This window comes from Juglans regia, chromosome 12 (assembly GCF_001411555.2).
Source record: "Juglans regia cultivar Chandler chromosome 12, Walnut 2.0, whole genome shotgun sequence".
NCBI classification, from domain to species: domain Eukaryota; kingdom Viridiplantae; phylum Streptophyta; class Magnoliopsida; order Fagales; family Juglandaceae; genus Juglans; species Juglans regia.
In genome coordinates, this window is record NC_049912.1 from 21,813,047 (window position 1) to 21,833,278 (window position 20,232).

The window sequence follows — 20,232 nt, forward strand, 5'->3', positions numbered from 1 at the left end:
AAAATTTCTGTATATTGCTAAATCATTTTTCTTTTTAAATTATTATTATAGATATCTCGATTTCACCTACTATAGAAATCTCTTTACATTATGGATTAAGTTTAAAATAATAATGTTTTATCCATCAATAAAACCTCAATTTTTTTAGAAAGCTTCTCCAATCTTACGATAGAAGGTTTTTTTTTTTATTATTATTGGAGAATATGAGAGAAAGTTGATAGTAATTAAATTGAGAGGATCATTTAGTAAACTATGAGTAAGGCGTATATATACATACATTATATATATATATATACATTATTAATGCTACTAATTAAAGTCCATGCTCATCCATAATATTGCTTATTTGCACATATATAGTCTTGTGTGCTGATCTAAAGAAAGGACTGCTGCTCTAGAGTGAGATGTTTGTCTTCTCTCTATAATCGTCCCATTTATATGAGAGCCATTGCCGAAGAGGAGGGTGGAGTTGTGTCTCTCACCCTCTTCTCCTTCTCATTTTCATTTCCACACTTAATAGTAGTGTTTTTTCTCTCCTCTCTACTGGTCCGTTTTTTATCAGATCTTCTTCTCTCCGGTCGCCATCCACCTACACACGCCCCACCACCCCATCCTACAGCTGCCGATCTACTGGAATGGCGTAGAGTCGCACCAAAAAGGTCTGCATGTGGCCCTCATGCACAGCTTGTTTCTGCACGTGTGCCTCACGCGCCGCCGCACAACATTCCGACACTTCGTCGCACCGTACCAACAACGATAGGCGCGTGGTTGCCATGCGCCATCACAGGCGCCCGAGAATATAGATGATCGGCAGATCAGTCCATCCGATGTCAGTTTTTCTCCTATGTCATCGTTTTTCCTAAACCGTGATCTTGAAGAATGAACTGAAGATCTCTCCAAAAATCATCTCGAGACAACAAGCAACAGTACACCTGCCACTCTCATCACTTTCAGCGGAGGTTCCACTACTACCAGAGGTGGTTCAATTGTTTACAATTTTTTGCGAATAGCTTATTTCTGTCTTTTAAGACGACATCCTCTTGGTAGGACATAGGTGACGACCAAAAAATTAGTAGTAAAAATCTACTTTTTTTTCTATCCACCACTTTGCACTATTGTCATTGTTTTGGAGTGTTTATTGAGTAACCTCAACCCCTCGTCTTGTATCATTTTTTTTAATGAAATATATTTACTTGATTAGAAAAAAAAAATAGTCTTGTATTCTTGTCAGTTTGATTGGCTAATTTTAGTAGTTTATAAATTGGTATGACTTAATTTGATACATTAAATATATTTTACAATAAAAATAAATTTTAAAATATAATTTATCATATTGAGTCACATTAATTTATAAGTTTATTCTTATAGAATCTCTTTATAAACCAAATATTTTCTTTATATTAATTTTTAATTATAAAGAAATTTAGGCCTAGTTTGGGTACTGAGGTATTAAATATCTCACCATTATTTATTATTTTATTATTATTTTTTACATATTTTTTACTATTATTCACTACTATTCAATATTCTATCATTACTTTTTTATTATTTTTTCATTACTATTCACAGAATACGTCAGAATACCTCACTACCCAAACGTAACCTTAATCTATTATCATTCTCAACATTTTCAGATATGGTATTAAATGATTGATTTACAAATAAAATACACTAAATAATTTAATTATTTAGTATATAATGGTGGATAGATAACTATTAAAGGAAGGGAGTTGCTACATACAGAACTATTTAATTACTTTTTTATAAAGAACTTGCACGAAGTTTCTCGAATTTTGAAACTTGTACAGATGATTACTTTTGTTATTATTATAAGAGAACTGTTATAGATATAAAAAAATTACATAAAAATAAACTCACAAACTAACATAGTTTTATGTGATCCGTTAGATCTACTTTACACTAAAAGTAACTTTATAATCTAATGCATTGCATCAAACCATGTCAGTTTGTAAATTTATTTTGATGTTATCATTTTGTGACTAAAATGTTTTTCTTATTATTATCAGGGTTTGTTTGTCATGGATGGCCCATGAAATGAAAACACTATCTAGCCAGCTTGTTTCTTTTCTCTTCTCATCTCCATAAATTGCAAGCACCCTCGAGCTTGTGTTGCAGGCCAAACACAACTAATTAATTAATTAGCTTGCTTCAAGAGATCATCATCGATCGCGCGCATGATATATAAATCCTTCATAGCATTAAGTTCATACATTTATTATCCAAGTAGCAAATATATATAGAAAATACTATAGATACAAAGGGATCTCACACATTGATGTGGCACATTATGAGTGTGCCACGTCTTCTTCTTTTTTTCCCATTTTTTTTCCTCCCTTGCGTCTCCCCTCCCCTCCCCTCCTCCCCATTTCCCTCTTTGCCTCTGCTTGCCTTCGCCTCCCCGTGGCAGCCATGCATGAGCTGCCATGCACAAGAGCTCCCATCCAATGTTTTAAATACCGTACCGGACGTCGTACCGGTCAAGGCACTGTAACGAAATATTTTGGTACCGGTACCGTTTCGGGATAGCGTTTCGAGATAACGTTTCGGAATAATCGATATATAAATAAATTATATATATAAATTATATTCCAAAATAATAGTGTATATATAAATAAATTATATATAAATACATATATATAAAAATTATAAATAGTATAGTATGAATTAGGGGTTAAAAAATAAGTTTGTAGTTTGAAAAAACGAAAAAAAAAAAAAACACACAGGCCGAAATATCGGCCGGTACCGGCCGATACATGCCGGTACAGGCCGAAATTTAGTTCGGTATGGCCGGTACCGGCCGGTATTTTAGCCGGTACGGAACATATATAGTACCTGTACCGGCCGGACGGCCGAAACAAAAAATTTCGGCCGTACCGACCGGTACGGTACGAAATTTAAAACACTGCTCCCATCCCCTTGCTAGACGGTGCCACTTGGACCGCTGGTGGATTCTGCTAGCCCTGAGGTGGTCCCCAACCACCATGAGGGGAGGCCGAGAGTGAAATGGGGAGGAGGGGAGGGGAGGAGAGGGAAGACGACGGTGGCTTCTGTCGGCCCTAAGGTGGTCCCTTACCACTATGGAGACAACAGAGAGGGCAGAGGCAGGCAGAGACGCACAGGAAGGGAGAGATGCACGAGAAGGGAAAAAAAAAAAAGGGTAGACGTGGCACGTGCACAGTGTGCTATATCAGTGTGTGGGATCTCTTTATATATGTAATAACTCCCAATATATATACACATGTACATATATATATATATATATAAATAAATGGGGGATAACACTCATGTTATTCCTAGTCTGAGTATGTGGTTCGCATAATATGATAAACTAGGAACAGAGGCTAGCTATCTTTTCTATATATAAATACCAACTTAAAAAACCCACTTCATGCACTAGATTTTGCGATCCACGTCTATCATATATAGCCAGCTCTTAATTCCACCCTTTTCTTTAGCAGGCACACTAGGCTCTATCTCTCTGCCCCCGTCCCCCAGCCCACTGGCTCTTTTTTCTTCGTGTCTCTTGTGCATACAAAGGGATCAGAAGCCGTACTATGCCATTTTTCTGCAACAGGTCGCCGCGTCTTTTGATATCTCACTACTGCAGGTACTGTGGTCCTAACTAGCTAGCTTGGAAACGAGGATGATGCTTGGATCCGGCGCCTCACGATGGGCGGGCCGTTTGCCTACCGAGGCCAGGCATGCAGCTAGATAGGCTTCCATTGAGAGCCCACACACACAATACATGAAGACTTCGACCCTGTTCCCTAGCTCTGGCCCACTTGCTTTTTGTTTTTTTTCTCCAAGTAAAGAGGATGGTAATTGATTTCCGTTATTTTTGTTGTACGGAAAGAACATCGTAATTACAAATTCAAGAGTATTAATTGTTTTGCCAACAAATGAATTGTAAAGAGTGCAAAATTTCCATTTGGAATGGACGGACAATGTATAATAGAAGGAACTCTAGAGTTATATATAATTGACAAGCTAATAATTCACGTGCCTTTGATAGCTATAATTAATTAATTAATTAATTAATAATATTACACGACATGTTTCACGTGATTGTCATCTGTTAATTGTCTGCTTTTGCTTCAAATATTTTTCTCGATCGGTTTCAAACATTAGACATTACTATTATTAGTTACTCTTTTCTAATTTGGAGATCATCATGAGCTTGGGATCATCAGGTTCTGTTTTAATCACTGCATCATCTCTCGAGCTAAATATCTCACCTTTATATTTTCTATTATTTTCATATTATCTTTTATTTTTTTAAAAAAATTAAAAGAAAATGGATAATATTAGAATAATAAATAGTATTGGATGTAAAATGTACCAAGTCGTGTATTTGTAGGCTCAGCCCGTTAGTGTATTAGAAGCCCACAAGAAGTAGAGAGAAAGGAATATATAATATATATAAATATATATATCTATATATATAAAAAGTGCGAATCGCTCATAAACAGTGTTTTCATCTAATATTTTCATTTCCAATTTTACCCCTGCTTTTATTTCTATATATATAAAAAGTGCGAATCGCTCATGAATAGTGTTTTCGTCTAATATTTTCATTTCCAATTTTGCCCCTACTTTTATTCCAAAATTACGATTTTGCCATTGAAAAATTTCCCATTTTGCCCCTGTCTCACCCGCGCGAGCCCCTCCTCCCCTCTCCCCCGTTCGTTTCTTCATCTGCTACGGTGCGCCGCCGCACATCGTCGTGCTCGACACCGCCGCTCTCATTCTCTTCCCCTCCGACCGGCGTCCATTCCCTTCCAATCTCAGCCCCTCTCGTGCCGCCGTTGACCGCCACGGGCGAATCGAAGCCGCGGCCTGTTCGATTCTTCGTCGCCTCCAGTGCTCCGCCGCACGCCGGCGTGGCTAACACCGCCCCACCCATTCTCTTCCCCTCCGACCGGCGTTCCTCCCCTTCCAATATCAGCTCCTATCATGCCCCCGTTAACCGCCACGAGGAATCCAAGCAGCCGCGGCCCTGTTTTTTTTTTATTTTATAATATTTAATTTAATTTAATTTTATTGATAGGAGTGTTGTGTCTTTATTGTGTTTTATTTCCTTTAATTTTGAATTATGTAAATATTGAATTGAATTGTTACAGTTTCAGTATAAATCTAATTTTTTTCTTTTATTAATGGTTTTTGTTTAATGATTTATTAAGAAATAAACTTAAATATTTTTTTTCATTTTTGGATAAATTGAATAGTTTATTAATTAACTTGAAATTAATTACACTATTTGAAGTAGATCTATAATTTTTAATGTACTATAGTTTGTTTAATTTTTTTTAAAGGAAAATGATAGGGTTACTACTCTCCTACTACTCATTTACTACTCTTTTTATATTTGATTTTTTTTTTTAATTTTTTATTTTACTTAATGGTTAAGGAAGTGATTATTAATAAAATTATATATTTTTTTAATTTTTTAGAATTAAGGATGTTAAAAAAATATTTCAAAGAAAATGATAAAAAAATAAAAAACTTGAAATTAATTATGAGTAGTAATTGGGTAGTAACCCTATCATTACTTTTTTTTAAATGTAAAGGATGAGACTTTATAAAATATATGATTAAATTATTTAATACTTACCACTGTAGTTTTGAATTTTAAAACTGACACATTATATATTTATTTTGAAAATAACAAATATACAACATACGCATCCAACTATAATTATTAAGAGTAATAATAGTAGATTAGTTAGTATAATTACAAATTTTCATAAGGAAATAAATTATAACTTCTTAATAATTTAAAAATATAATATGTCATTATTACTATTTTATTTAGCCAAATGTGAAAATGTTAAATAAATTAATGCTTTTTATTGTTATTATTTTTTATAGTGTTTCTGTTTTAATAATATTAAAAAGAGTTATGAAAACTTTTGAAGTAAATTAAGATGATCTGGTTTGCATTTTTAAATTAAAAGCTAAACTGCCTTTGAACTAACGTAATAATTTAACATTATTTGTAGTGTTAAATAATATGGTCTAGAATATGTTAATATATATTAGAACATTTTTAATTTTTTCCTTCTCTGAAAATTTATATAATGTTGGAGAGAATTATATGAGATGAAATTTTATAAAAAATAATTGAAAGAGAGAAAGAGTTAAATAAAAAATATTATAAAATTAAAATATTATCAGACACTTAGATTATAATTTTATAATATTATTTTTATTTTAAAATTTAAAAAGATAAATTATATTTGATTTGAAATTTGAAATTTTGAGAAAGTTGTAATGATTATTTTTAAAATTTTGTATTTGAGTTATGTTTAAAAAGGAGATAGGATATGATATGAAAATTTTGGAATAAAATCTATTTTCAAATTGACTTTTATTTGAAAATAAGTAAGGGATGAACAATGTTCTTATCAATTTCTCTCTCTCTTTTTTCCTTTTTTCTCATCAAATCCGGTTCTCTTATGTTTTTGCTCTTTTGCCGATTAGGTGAGTTTGGATACTGAGGTTTTTTTTTTGATAGCTTAGATCCTAATTGAGATGAGATTAGTTGAAATGAAAATTAAAAGTTAAATAAAATATTGTTAGAATATTATTTTTTAATATTATAGAAACATTAGTCTTTTAAACAAGAGATTTTGGTAAGGTTAACCAAACAATATTTTATTTTTAGTAAAAGAAATAATCTTAATTTGCTTATGGATGTTACATTTCATTTAAATGCATTCAATTCTTGAGTTTGCTGTCTAACAAGATCCAAGATTCTCATTATATGTTATTTTATCTGGAACTCGTAAAAATACTATTGGATATAAGCATTGATATTATGGTTTATAATATGAGATAAAAAAGAAAATGATTTAGTTAAAAATCCTTATTCATATGCTGCTTGTGATAATATAATGATTTGTTTTACACGATGATTCTATCTGAAGTTGGTCATATTTTACTGCCTATTATACATCTTGCAATATTTAATGATAGACAACTGGGTATACGTGCAGCGCACGTTGCCCTTAACTAGTATATATACACACACGGGAATGGTCTCGGGTGCATTAGTCTCGGAGTGCACCTGATATAATTAAAAAGTGAAAAAATTAGTAGTTTATTTGTCTAGGAAAAGAAAATACAAAGTTAAAGAAAGATAAAAAATAAGATTAAAAAAAAAATCTAAAGTTCAGCAAAGTATGAGCATTGGTCTGCATCCATATTTGATTATCTATTTACTAACTATATAATAATAAAATATTATTAATTTAATAATTTTTTTTTAATTTTTTCACATTTTATAGTTCTATTAATTAAAATATTATTAATAATTATATTCTAATCAAATTAATAATATTCAATAAAAATATTAATAATAATTATATTCTATTAAAGGTCTTTAGTAAAACATGATCATTCATTAAATTCTACAAAGGAGCTACACGTCAAATGATCAATGATTTTTAAGGATATTTTGGTAAAACAGGACTTAACAGAATTAACGAAAAAACAAGAAAAGTTAACGGAAAAATAACAAAAGTTACTATTTACAGTTAGATAGCTACTTATTATAATAAAGTAGATATATATATATATATATATATATATATATGAGTCATTCTATTCATCATCTTTATACTACACGCTATATTTAATTTTATCATTTTTATTTAATTTTTTGTTTTGTTTTGTTTTATTATTGCTAAACTACAGATCAAATTCTTCTACTCATCATCCTTACGTCACACGTAATTTATTTTATTTTATTTTTTCCAAGACATGAAACTGATATGAGTGACTGATCGTAAAGACAAAAATTGACAAAAATTAGAAGGAGCAAGCTAGCCTACAGATTGCAACATGATGCCATCAACAAAAGGGGAGCTTTCAATTAAGTTACCAAAAAGAAAAGACTACTTCTAGGACCAAGCCATCTTTGTTCTCTCCTCCACCATTATTCTAAGCAATATTGTAATAAGAGTGTGGGAGGCCGCCACTGCAACAACTTATATAATCATGATTTTGCCCAAACTACTATGCGATTTTATAATATAGCTTAGGGTATCGATCCACAAGAAGTCGAAAGAAATGCTACAAGAATGCAAATTTAAAGGAAAATATCAAATGACAATATGACATAAATCTAAAAAGTATTTCGAAATCTACCTAAAACATGTAATTAAAATAACATTAGGATACGGATAAAATGCAAGTAAAGTTTAGGGCTTCCATCAATCAGATCCAATACTTTGATTTTTTCAATCCAAATTCTACACACAATTAGGAATCATAACACTAAATTCTTAATTGGAAGATATGACAATATACTTATTTAATTTCTCAAATTTAATTCTAAGAATATATTCCCCCTTTACAAATCAGAGTTTTCATGTATACAAAATAATATCATATCTAAAGAAAATACTATATGCACAAACAATAGTGTAGCAAAAGATCACATCAATGGCATAAAAAACCTGTTTAAGTTATAATCATATATTCATAATCTTATACCTCAACAAAATCAAACCATAACAAGATTTAATATAATTGTCTCAAACTTATTGTATCAAAATCAAATAGAGAATTCAATCCTAAAATCTTAAACAATAAAGCTTAATACATGAATTGAAACATAATCAAAACATTTTCACCAATTAATTTCTGCCATACGCTTTATCTAAACTTTAGTTCTCCATGGGAGTACAAAAAAAAAATATTTTTTTTAGTCTTCCCGAACTGCACCATACTGTCGTCCTCCTACCAACCCCCCCTTAAATATCGTTATATTTGAAAAGTCTTGCACACATTGGAAAGTCCTAATCATTGAAACCATTAGGAATTATCCCAATTCAAACATTCATTTGAATTTTGTAAATCAATCAAATCACTTAAATTTTGCAGATCAGCCAAATCTTATCTTCTTTCTACCGAAAACTATCCTCATCTTGACCGAGTCAAATTAACCAACTGCCAAGTGATTCTTTTCCTTTTCAATTTCTGCAGGAGATTTGTTCAGAAATCTTGGACCCTCACATTTTGGCGCCCATTCTGCAACTCCCTTTTGAATTCAAAGCGTGCATCATTTGAGTAGTAGTTCCAATCCATTCTTCAAATTAATGAAATATGAGTCCTGAACCCTGAAGTTGTTGGAGGCGCATAGCGGGAGAGACTAAACATAATGGGCTTGCATCTTTCTTTTAATAGGCTTTGGCTCTCATTTGATTAGGCTTTAGCCTCCTCTTTTGTTGACTCTGAAATTAAACATGAAAAAAATGTACTTAAGAATATCTCAAAATAAATGAAACCTAGGTTCAAAAATACAAATTAATTCCTATGATTTATATTTATATTTTAGCATTTCAATCCAATAATATAATATTTAGAGTGCACTTTAATGCACTCATCAAATCGTCATACACATTAATTGGGTCTACCGTAAAGAAGATTAGTAGATATTAGTCTTAGTATCGAACCACGTATATTCCATTGTTTATAATCTTATTTTATGTTTCTTGCACCCATTTAGTATTGTACAATGTATGCATGATAAGCATTAATCCAATTGACGGATCAATCACGCTTTTAGCATTATTGTGGTTCAGATTCTGTTTGAATACAGAAATGGTTTTATCTCATCTCATCTCATCATTACAACTTTTTAAAATCAAACCAGTCCTAAGTTGCGCTCTTGAACAATGTTCCATCCGAAGCTCAAGTACTCTCTGAGCTCTATCGATTTTGCGTACGGGTATTTAAGTTGTACTGCTATATACATACGTACGTACGTACGTACGTACGTGTATAAATATATATCTCATGAGGATCCAATTATATATGTACGTAAATTAATCCCATGCTAGCTACGTAGACAATATACTTATCTAATTTCTCAAATTTAATTCTAAGAATATATTCCCCCTTTATAAACCACAGTTTCCATGTATACAAAATAATATCATATCTAAAGAAAATACTATATTCACAAATAATAGTGTAGCAAAAGATCACATCAATGGCATAAAAAACTTGTTTAAGTTACAATCATATATTCATAATCTTATACATCAACAAAATCAAACCATAACAAGTTTTAATATAATTGTCTCAAACTTATTGTATCAAAATCAAATAGAGAATTCAATCCTAAAATCTTAAACAATAAAGCTTAATACGTGAATTGAAACATAACCAAAGCATTTTCATCAATTAATTTCTGCCATACGCTTTATCTAAACTTTAATTCTCCATGGGAGCACAAAAAAAAATATTTTTTTTAGTCTTCCCGAACTGTACCATAATGTCGTCCTCCTACCAACCCCCCCTTAAATATCGTTATCTTTGAAAAGTTTTGCACATATTGGAAAGTCCTACTCATTGAAACCATTAGGAATTATCCCAATTCAAACATTCATTTGAATTTTGTAGATCAGTCAAATCACTTAAAATTTTGCAGATCAGCCAAATCTTATCTTCTTTCTACCGTTAACTATCCTCATCTTGACCAAGTCAAATTAACTAATTGCCAAGTGATTCTTTTCCTTTTCAATTTCTGCCGGAGATCTGTTCAGCAAATCTTGGACTCTCACATTTTGGCGCCCATCCTGCAACTCCCTTTTGAATTCAAAGTGTGCATCATTTGAGTAGTAGTTTCAACCCATTCTTCAAATTAATGAAATATGAGTCTTGAACCCTGAAGTTGTTGGAGGCGCATAGCAGGAGAGAATAAACATAATGGGCTTGCATCTTTCTTTTAATAGGCTTTGGCTCTCATTTGATTGGGCTTTAGCCACCTCTTTTGTTGACTCTGAAATTAAATATGAAAAAAATGTACTTAAGAATATCTCAGAATAAATAGAACCTAGGTTCAAAAATACAAATGAATTCCTATGATTTATATTTACATTTTAGCATTTCAGTCCAATAATATAATATTTAGAGTGCACTTTCATACACTCATCAAATCATCATACACATTAATTGGGTCTACCGTAAAAAAGATTAGTAGATATTAGTCTTAGTATTGAACCACGTATATTCCAGTGTTTATAATCTTATTTTATGTTTCTTGCACCCATTTAGTATTGTACAATCTATGCAGGATGAGCATTAATCCAATTGACGAATCAATCACGCTTTTAGCATCATTGTGGTTCAGATTCTATTTGAATATAGAAACGGTTTTATCTTATTTAATCTCATCTTATCATTACAACTTTTTAAAATTAAACGAGTCCTAAGTTGTGCTATTGAACGGTGTTCCATCTGAAGCTCAAGTACTCTCTGAGCTCTATCGATTTTGCGTATGCGTATTTAAGTTGTACTGCTATATACATACGTACGTATGTACGTGTATAAATATATATCTCATGAGGATCCAATTATATATGTACGTAAATTAATCCCATGCTAGCTAGGTAGACAATATACTTATCTAATTTCTCAAATTTAATTCTAAGAATATATTCCCCCTTTCGAAATCACAGTTTTGATGTATACAAAATAATATCATATTTGAAGAAAATACTATATTCACAAACAATAGTGTAGCAAAAGATCACATCAATGGCATAAAAAACCTGTTTAAGTTACCGTCATAAATTCATAATCTTATACCTCAACAAAATCAAACCGTAACAAGATTTAATATAATTGTCTCAAACTTATTGTTTCAAAATCAAATAGAGAATTCAATCCTAAAATCTTAAATAATAAATCTTAATACGTGAATTGAAACATAATCAAAGCATTTTCACCAATTAATTTCTACCATACGCTTTATCTAAACTTTAATTCTCCATGGGAGCACAAAACAAATGTACTTTTTTAGTCTTCCCAAACTGTACCATACTGTCGTCCTCCTACCAACCCCCCTTTAAATATCGTTATCTTTGAAAAGTCTTACAGACATTGGAAAGTCCTACTCATTGAAACCATTGGGAATGATCCCAATTCAAACATTCATTTGAATTTTGCAGATCAGTCAAATCACTTAAATTTTGCAGATCAGCCAAATCTTATCTTCTTTCTACCGAAAACTATCATCATCTTGACCAAGTCAAATTAACCAACTACCAAGTGATTATTTTCCTTTTCAATTTTTGCCGGAGATCTATTCAGCAAATCTTGGACCCTCACATTTTGGCGCCCATTCTGCAACTTCTTTTTGAATTCAAAGCCTGCATCATTTGAGTAGTAGTTCCAACCCATTCTTCAAATTAATGAAATATGAGTCCTGAACCCTGAAGTTGTTGGAGGCGCATAGCAGGAGAGAATAAACATAATGGGCTTGCATCTTTCTTTTAATAGGCTTTGGCTCTCATTTGATTGGGCTTTAGCCTCCTCTTTTGTTGACTCTGAAATTAAACAGGAAAAAAATGTACTTAAGAATCTCTCAAAATAAATAGAACCTAGGTTCAAAAATACAAATGAATTCCTATGATTTATATTTACATTTTAACATTTCAGTCTAATAATATAATATTTAGAGTGCACTTTCATACACTCATCAAATCATCATACATATTAATTGGGTCTATCGTAAAGAAGATTAGTAGATATTAGTCTTAGTATCGAACCACGTATATTCCAGTGTTTATAATCTTATTTCATGTTTCTTGCACCCATTTAGTATTGTACAATCTATGCAGGATGAGCATTAATCCAATTGACGGATCAATCACGCTTCTAGCATCATTGTGGTTCAGATTCTGTTTGAATATAAAAACAGTTTTATCTCATCTCATCTAATCATTACAATTTTTTAAAATCAAACCAGTCCTAAATTGCGCTATTGAACGGTGTTCCATCAGAAGCTGATCAAGTACTCTCTGAGCTCTATCGATTTTGCATACGCATATTTAAGTTGTACTGCTATATACATACATACGTACGTGTGTGTGTATATATATATATATATATATATATATATCATGAGGATCCAATTATATACGTACGTAAATTAATCCCATGCTAGCTAGGTAGCTAATTAACCAGCTTATACCCGGCCGGGTCTCTCTCATGCATCATCCGATTGATCTGCATTATATATATGCATACATCTTGATTTTTGAGTTGTGCACAGTTCGAACACATAATTTGTCTGCTAGAGACAAGTTGTGTATGGATTTAACTAATGAACAGTTGCCTCAAAACAACGCGTCTATATAAATCAAGATAATCAAAAGAAAACGAAGTATCAACTGCAGCAGACCACACAAATTAAGACCAGACAGATTAGAGAGCAGTTTCCAGGAAACTACCTAGCTAGCTAGCTAGCTAGCTAGCTAGTCTAAATAATTAGGAGTTTAAAGAACTTAAAAATAGGAAAAAAGGAGTGCAAAGCGTAGGGTTTTAATGAAAGCTAGACTCTCTGAAAATATGTTTGAAGACTTGAAGTATTGGGTCCGGGGTTAATTCAAGCCTGAACATGACATCTTTGGCAACTGATCTTGCCACTTGAGCGTTCGATCTTGTGGACAAGATATATATATACATATATATAGTCACAACCAATATATATATCCCAATCAGTTCAGCCATTTTTCGTGGCATGTGTCGCCTTCTCAACAGTCCTTTCAGTGCTATAATTAAGGCTCACCGTATACTTGTCCAAACCGTCCAATTAAAAGATAAGGTATCAAAATTTCTTTTGAAGAGAGAGAGAGAGCTACTTCAAAGGAAGAAAAAAAAGGTAGGAGCGAGCTAGTCAATATCTGTTCATGACTCAAATCAGTCAATCAAGCCGATCGAGCTCATTTATATTGAGCGTGACCTGTGACATGATTTACACGTACGACTTATTAATTAGGCGTATGCATGTTTAAGCTAGCATGGAGTTCTGTAAGCAGGTCATGTATTAATTACTAATTAAGCATTTTTTTTCTTAATTGAATTTTAACTTTTAATTCATTGAGGATTAGATAACGATTGTAGTTGACCAATTGTCCACTCTTAATAAGGACAAAATTAGGATGATAAATCGTAAGTTTGATCTACGGTGCTGGCAGGCATGGGCCAGCTCGTTCTTTGACATTGGGAGTTTATTCCGGTCGTCTTAGCCCGTTTGGATCGAAATCAAATGAAATGAAATGAATTGAATAAAATATTATTTTTAATATTATTATTATTTTAAAATTTAAAAATATTAAATTATTTATTTTATTTTATATAAAAATTTAAAAAAATTATAATAATAAAATAAGATAACTTTTGATGAATTTTCAATCAATCCGGGTCTTAATCACGAGTCTTTAATTAACTTTTCCAACCATGGAAAGCTCAACGACGTACAGAGGGCCAAAAAAAGAGGATGCAGACTAATACTGTAATACATACCTCTTTTCTTTTCTTTTTTTCATTTTCATTTGTTTTTTTGGATGTCACGTTCTAATCTTTCACTTTCTCATTTCTGATATTTTCCTCATGTACGCGTGAATGCTATTTTGTCTCGACTCTCATACGATATATATTGGCGTACCTGCTGCTTGCTAGTTTTGGTATGAATACAACTTTTTTTCGTCCTCTAGATCTATAAACACATATCTTTTATCGCTGTCAGTGGCCCTGACGACTCGCTCAATCGTGATCAATGCAAGCATGCATAGAGTCTCGATCGATCAGAAACAGACGCAGAGGAAGACAAACATATATACAAATAAAGTATCATACATTTGATTAACGTTGTTTTGTAATGTTTTTTTCCCGAAATACAAGGAAAATGGACTGTTTACAGTGAATGTTGATCCTTTGCATATGCGAACTAATAGGGTGAGTTCTTAAAAACCATGCATGTTATACAATATCTAAACAAAATAAATAATTGCGCGCATTGACTCAGCAGCTGGCCTGGTTCATGAACCTTGGATTATGATTAAGTTTTTGCATGCGAGCGGATCAACAATATATATTGGCTGTACAAATCGACAGAATTAATCAATTAATAAGCTGGTATAGTCTAAGACGTGAGTCTGATGAGTTGGAACAGGCCAGTAGTCTTCTTTTGACTGCAATTCCTTTTCATGCACACAGGCTGGGGCCGCGTTCAGATACTCTGGAAATCTTTGAATTACTTTTGTTGATTGCTCACTGTCCCCATGAACGCGCTGCTGAGTTATTCAGGCTTCTTTATGCTCCAAAGTTCAAAACACCGGCGCGTAAAACTAAAGATTACTCATGCCGTGCATGCATATATGCTTAAACCCTAAATTTTGTCTTACTTTCATGCATGCATGTTTGTACTCAGCTTTGTGTGTAAACTAAAACTTTATATATCTTGCATCTCGGGCTCATGGACGTGCAAACATGCTGCTCTACGATCTTGACCTGCAGCGACTTACTGAGCATGAGATACATATGCTTTTGCTTAATTTACATTGAAATTATTTCTGCACTACACAAAGTACTATATGCCAGCTTTGTCATGCATGTTGTCGTGCATGCAATTTCCGGTCTGATCAGTACTGATCTTCCCGGCCAGTGACATCAGATGCGAGGCAGACAGATACGATTCGAAGAATTAAGCTTTAGAAAATCAATCGGTACTGCTTTTCTTTCCGTATATATGGGATATATGCAAAGCCAAGACCCAGAAAAAAAGAAAGCCTCTTTAGTAAAAAGTTCTTTTGACCATGCATATTATAATTAATGTTACAAAACAATATCTATTCCTTTTCTATTGGGCTCAGCATATATATATATATATATATATACACACACACACATTTATATAAATCATGAGCTATAAAACGACGAAGCTTGGAGACAAAAGATGTTTATTTCTAATGTGGGTCAGTCCGGAAAAAGACATTGGGGAGGAGCGATCGCGAGTGGGCATAAAGGCCACCCAATTTATGGTATAATTGAAGGAGAAGATGCTTTTGTAATCATGTGGCAGTGAGGATGACAGAGGGTTCTGAACTGGTCCTACCCATTATCACTGCTTAATTCCCTTCCCTGTTGTCATTTTTTCTAAGATTCCTCAGAAATATATAAAATCCAACCGAAGATGGGTAGCTCAAAACGAGTGCAATCAGTGCCGTTGATTGCGAATTAAATCAACCATCATATCATGTCATATTCGTTTGCCATAAGATGGATGGCGCGCGATTCATCACCCTCACAAAGCAATTAACAGACAAGACACCTTGAGATATTCATATTCCAATCGTATATATATATATATATATATATATATGATATTATATGCACATCATGGTGAGAAAAATACAGCTCGTGCCAAAAGATAGATAGAAAAAAAAATACCAAAACATGACCACTCCTTTGCTCACATTACACACGTACGTTGGACTGCCCTATACTTCGAACAAATTTACATGCATGCAGACTTGCAGTACTGAATATCCGACCCCACTCACCCAAACAAGCTAGGAACCACCTTATACTGTATCACGATTGATGCAAGAAGCGCACCACACGTATGTACAGGAAAAACAAAAAAAAAAAGTACGGAAAATTATTAAAAAGGCCACGTTGTGCAGCAGACGGCACGGATCGTTAAAAGTTTTGCCCAAAATGTACGGCCTCCGAATGTAAGTACTTGATGACCTGAGAGAGCAACCTCTGATCGTCAGCCCAAGCTGTCGTAAATGTTGTTTTTTCTTTTTTGAAAAAAAAAAAATTGATTAAACGGCTCGTGACATCATCGAGATAATCATCTTTGTAACATCACTTACATGACATTCAAAAATTCAATCGTAAGTTTGAAATGGTTTTTGTCATGTTAATAACGTTACATGGATGCAATATGTATGTTTCATGATGTCACAATTTATAGATTACTCATCAAAATAAGTTATACAATATACTACATTTTTGCTTTTTTTTTTTTTTTTGTCTCATTATAATAATATATATGACTGTTCATCAGTTTTTTAAATGATTTTTTATATTTTTAAAGAAAAATTTCAAGTTTGATGAACAGTATTATATCAATTTATTGATGAGAAAATTAGAGTAAAAATGTAGTATATAGCTTAGATAGTGTCTGGGTATCAACTGCCACGTGGCCACTGGCTTCATAAATTCATGTGATGGTGGTAGATTCTGACGGCCCCCACAATTAATAGCGAGACGCTGCAGCCACGGCACCCGTGGGCACGGAAGCGGCGATGACGGCGGAAGTGGCGGCTTCGTGTGATACATTAATGGTTGTCACGCGATCTTGAGCGTAGAGGAACTGGTCCACGATGATGTCGCTGGGTCCCACGACAAGCTTGTCCCAAGCTTCATCGGCCTCGCGGCGGCCTCGCTTTCGGAACACTTCAGTGGCGTCGAGACGATGCATGCTCCATTCCCACTGGCTGTAGAGCCGATGGATCTTCTGCAATTGGCGACAAGCTAAGTTACAAGTATTTTCCTTGATCTTCGTAATGGCTGCCTCGAGAAGCCTGGCTCGGGTCCTCTCATCGGCGGTGGCTTCTATCCGTAGATACTTGTCCAATTCAGGCAACCCGATCGCGCGCCTGATTCCCCGCGAGTAATCCGCTTCCGGGTCGAACATTTTCCTCGCCTCGTCCACCAAACCGGCTTCCACCATCCGATCGACTCGCTCCGGTAAATACGAATGGAGCACGGGCAATGATACGTCGACCCAGAGGAAGCAACACTCGTACTTCATACGGAATTCGGTATGGTGGTTTACCAGAGCTTCGATATAAGAATTGGATCCGCCGGCAATGATCGGGAGCCGGTCCCGGCCTGTGACAGATTCCAAGACTAACGAAGCGTGGTGGCAGAAATCGTCGGCTGTGAAGTGGGAGTCAGGATCAGTCGTTCCTAGTAAATGGTGTGGAACCCCGAGACACTCCTCTTCGGTGACTTTATTCGTGACTATGTCAAGACCCTTGTAAACCTGAATTTTATCGCAGTTTATAATCTCGGCCGGGGTCCTCTTCGCCAAGTCGATGGCGAGTCTTGACTTTCCGGTGCCAGTTGCTCCCACTACAATAACAACCTTATCTTTCCGACGGAACAGAGGTTCCATGTTCAGATTAACAGGCACCCCAGGGAAGTTTCCAAGGGCCGGCTGTGCCTGCGTGCAGGCTGCCGACAGCGAAATCCTGATCATTTTGAACCTGCCAAGTTGACCCAGAGTTTACTGCATGTATTAACTATTTAAACCGGCTAGAATTAAACTTTGAAGTAAAAAGTTAAAATCGATCTCAAGTTAAAGACAAAACAAGAAAATAAGAGAGAGAGATAATTATTAGAACCTGCAAAGTCTATGGAGATCTAGAAGGAAGAAAACTCAGAGAAAACACGCATGTAACACACGACATACATAGGAAGTTGAAAATACCCCCAAATGGTTTCCAACCTAGCTAGGACCACAGTACCTGCAGTTGTAAGATATCAAAAGACGCGGCGACCTGTTGCAGAAAACTGGCGTAGTACGCGGCTTCTGTTCCTTTTGTATGCACAAGAGACACGAAGAAAAAAGAGCCAGAGGGCCGGGGGGACGGGGGCAGAGAGATAGAGTCTGGCCTGCCTGCTAAAGAAAAGGGTGGAATAAAGAGCTGCCAAGATATGATAGACGTGGATCGCAAGATCTAGTACTGCATGAAGTGGGTTTCTTAAGTTGGTATTTATATATAGAAAAGATTGCTAGCCTCTTTTCCTAGTTCATATTATGCGAACCACATAATCAGGATACGAATAACATGAGTGTTATCCCCATCTATTTATATATATGTACCTGTGTACATATATTTACTACTTGGATAAGAAATGTATGAACTGCATGCTACGAAGGATTTATATATCATTCGCGCGATCGATGATGATCTCTTGGGAGCAGCAAGCTAATTAATTAATTAGCTGTGTCTGGCCTGCAACACAAGCTCGAGGGTGCTTGCAATTTATGGAGATGAGGAGAGAGAAAGAAACAAGCTAGATATCGTTTTCAATATTTCGATGGCCTTCCATAAAAAACAACTCTTTGAGAAATACTTTAGTCATGTAGAGATAACACAAAAATAAATCTATGAATTGACGTAGTTTGATTCAGTACGTCAGATTATAAAATTACTTTTATAAATATAAAATAGATATAATAAATCACATGATGAAGTCATATGATCAGTTTGTGAGTTTATTTTTATATAATTTTTTTGTATCTGTAATAATTCACTAATAGTAATAATAATATTAAAAGTAATCATCTGTACAAATTTCAAAATTCGAGAAATTTCGTACAAATTCTTTATTAAAAAATAGATTCTATGTACTAATAAAAAGTAATTTTTTTACATTTTTTTAATATGAGGTTCATTTTTTTACAAAGGCTTAAAAATTGTTTATTTAAAATTTGTACAAATATTTTTTTAATAATAATAACAGTAATTAATAAGAATTACTTTTTATTGTTATAATGATATATTTGAAAGTGAAATACTTTGCATGCATGCATGGATGCCGTTAGTCTTGAGCAATTAAGGACAACTGCAAAGACCAACATTCTCCTTATAGAGATGCCTTTAATTTCTTCCTTGTGCTGCCGTTTGATCTTGGTCAAATGCTTGCCAATATTAATTGGCGTATAGAGCCAAGCTAGAGTTAGGTCAAAGTGTAGATCATTGTTGCATTCGGGTTGGTCTTAAATTATAAATATGTCTATTATAATTGGGAGAGACTCGGGCCGCCCCCTTTTACCTTTATAAAAAAAGTGGATCTCATTTAAGAAAAGTATAAAAAAAATTAATATTTTTTTATGGAATCTATTTTTTTATAAAAGATTATATGAAATTTATCTATTTAGAATTTATGCTTAGCATTATTTATATATATATATATCTATATATCTATTGAGTAATGCAACATACAGTCGTGGAATATTCAAGCGTTATGTAATTGTTTTAAAAAAGAGTGGGCTCCATTATTAAAAAATTAATTTTTTTTTTCATGTGAATTTTGTATATATTTATTTTTTTAAAGTGATTATACCGCACTTGTATATTTACGACTGTAACTATAATTTCTCATATATATATATATAATTGGTAAAATAAGAAATGGTCAACTGATCAAGGAAGTCTAGTAGGACTAGTACAAGTGGCCTAGCTGATCATAAGTCATTATAGGATTCGCATGGAGGTTAATCTTTTTTACTAAGAAAATTATAAACCATATATAAAAAGGGTAGTAGTACCATATATATATGGATTTGTACTCTTTACACCACATAAATAAGTATATATAGTAAGATTAAGC

General features: G+C 33.5%; 1 protein-coding gene across 1 annotated transcript; it reads right to left on the minus strand.

Annotated features, from left to right (window-relative positions):
* Positions 1-16,955: 16,955 nt before the first annotated feature.
* On the minus strand, positions 16,956-18,707 carry LOC109005893 (adenylate isopentenyltransferase 5, chloroplastic-like). Its single transcript, XM_018984981.2, has 2 exons — positions 18,360-18,707; positions 16,956-18,098 (listed from the first exon to the last, which is right to left on the minus strand). Exon 2 carries the CDS (start codon positions 18,089-18,091, stop codon positions 17,084-17,086), a length of 1,008 nt encoding a protein of 335 aa, XP_018840526.1. The 5' UTR covers positions 18,092-18,098; positions 18,360-18,707; the 3' UTR covers positions 16,956-17,083.
* Between the last annotated feature and the right edge of the window lie 1,525 nt (positions 18,708-20,232).

Coding starts and splice junctions, on each gene's coding strand:
- LOC109005893 (XM_018984981.2), bottom strand. CDS start 18,091: ATGATCAGGATTTCGCTGTCGGCAGCCTGCACGCAGGCACAGCCGGCC.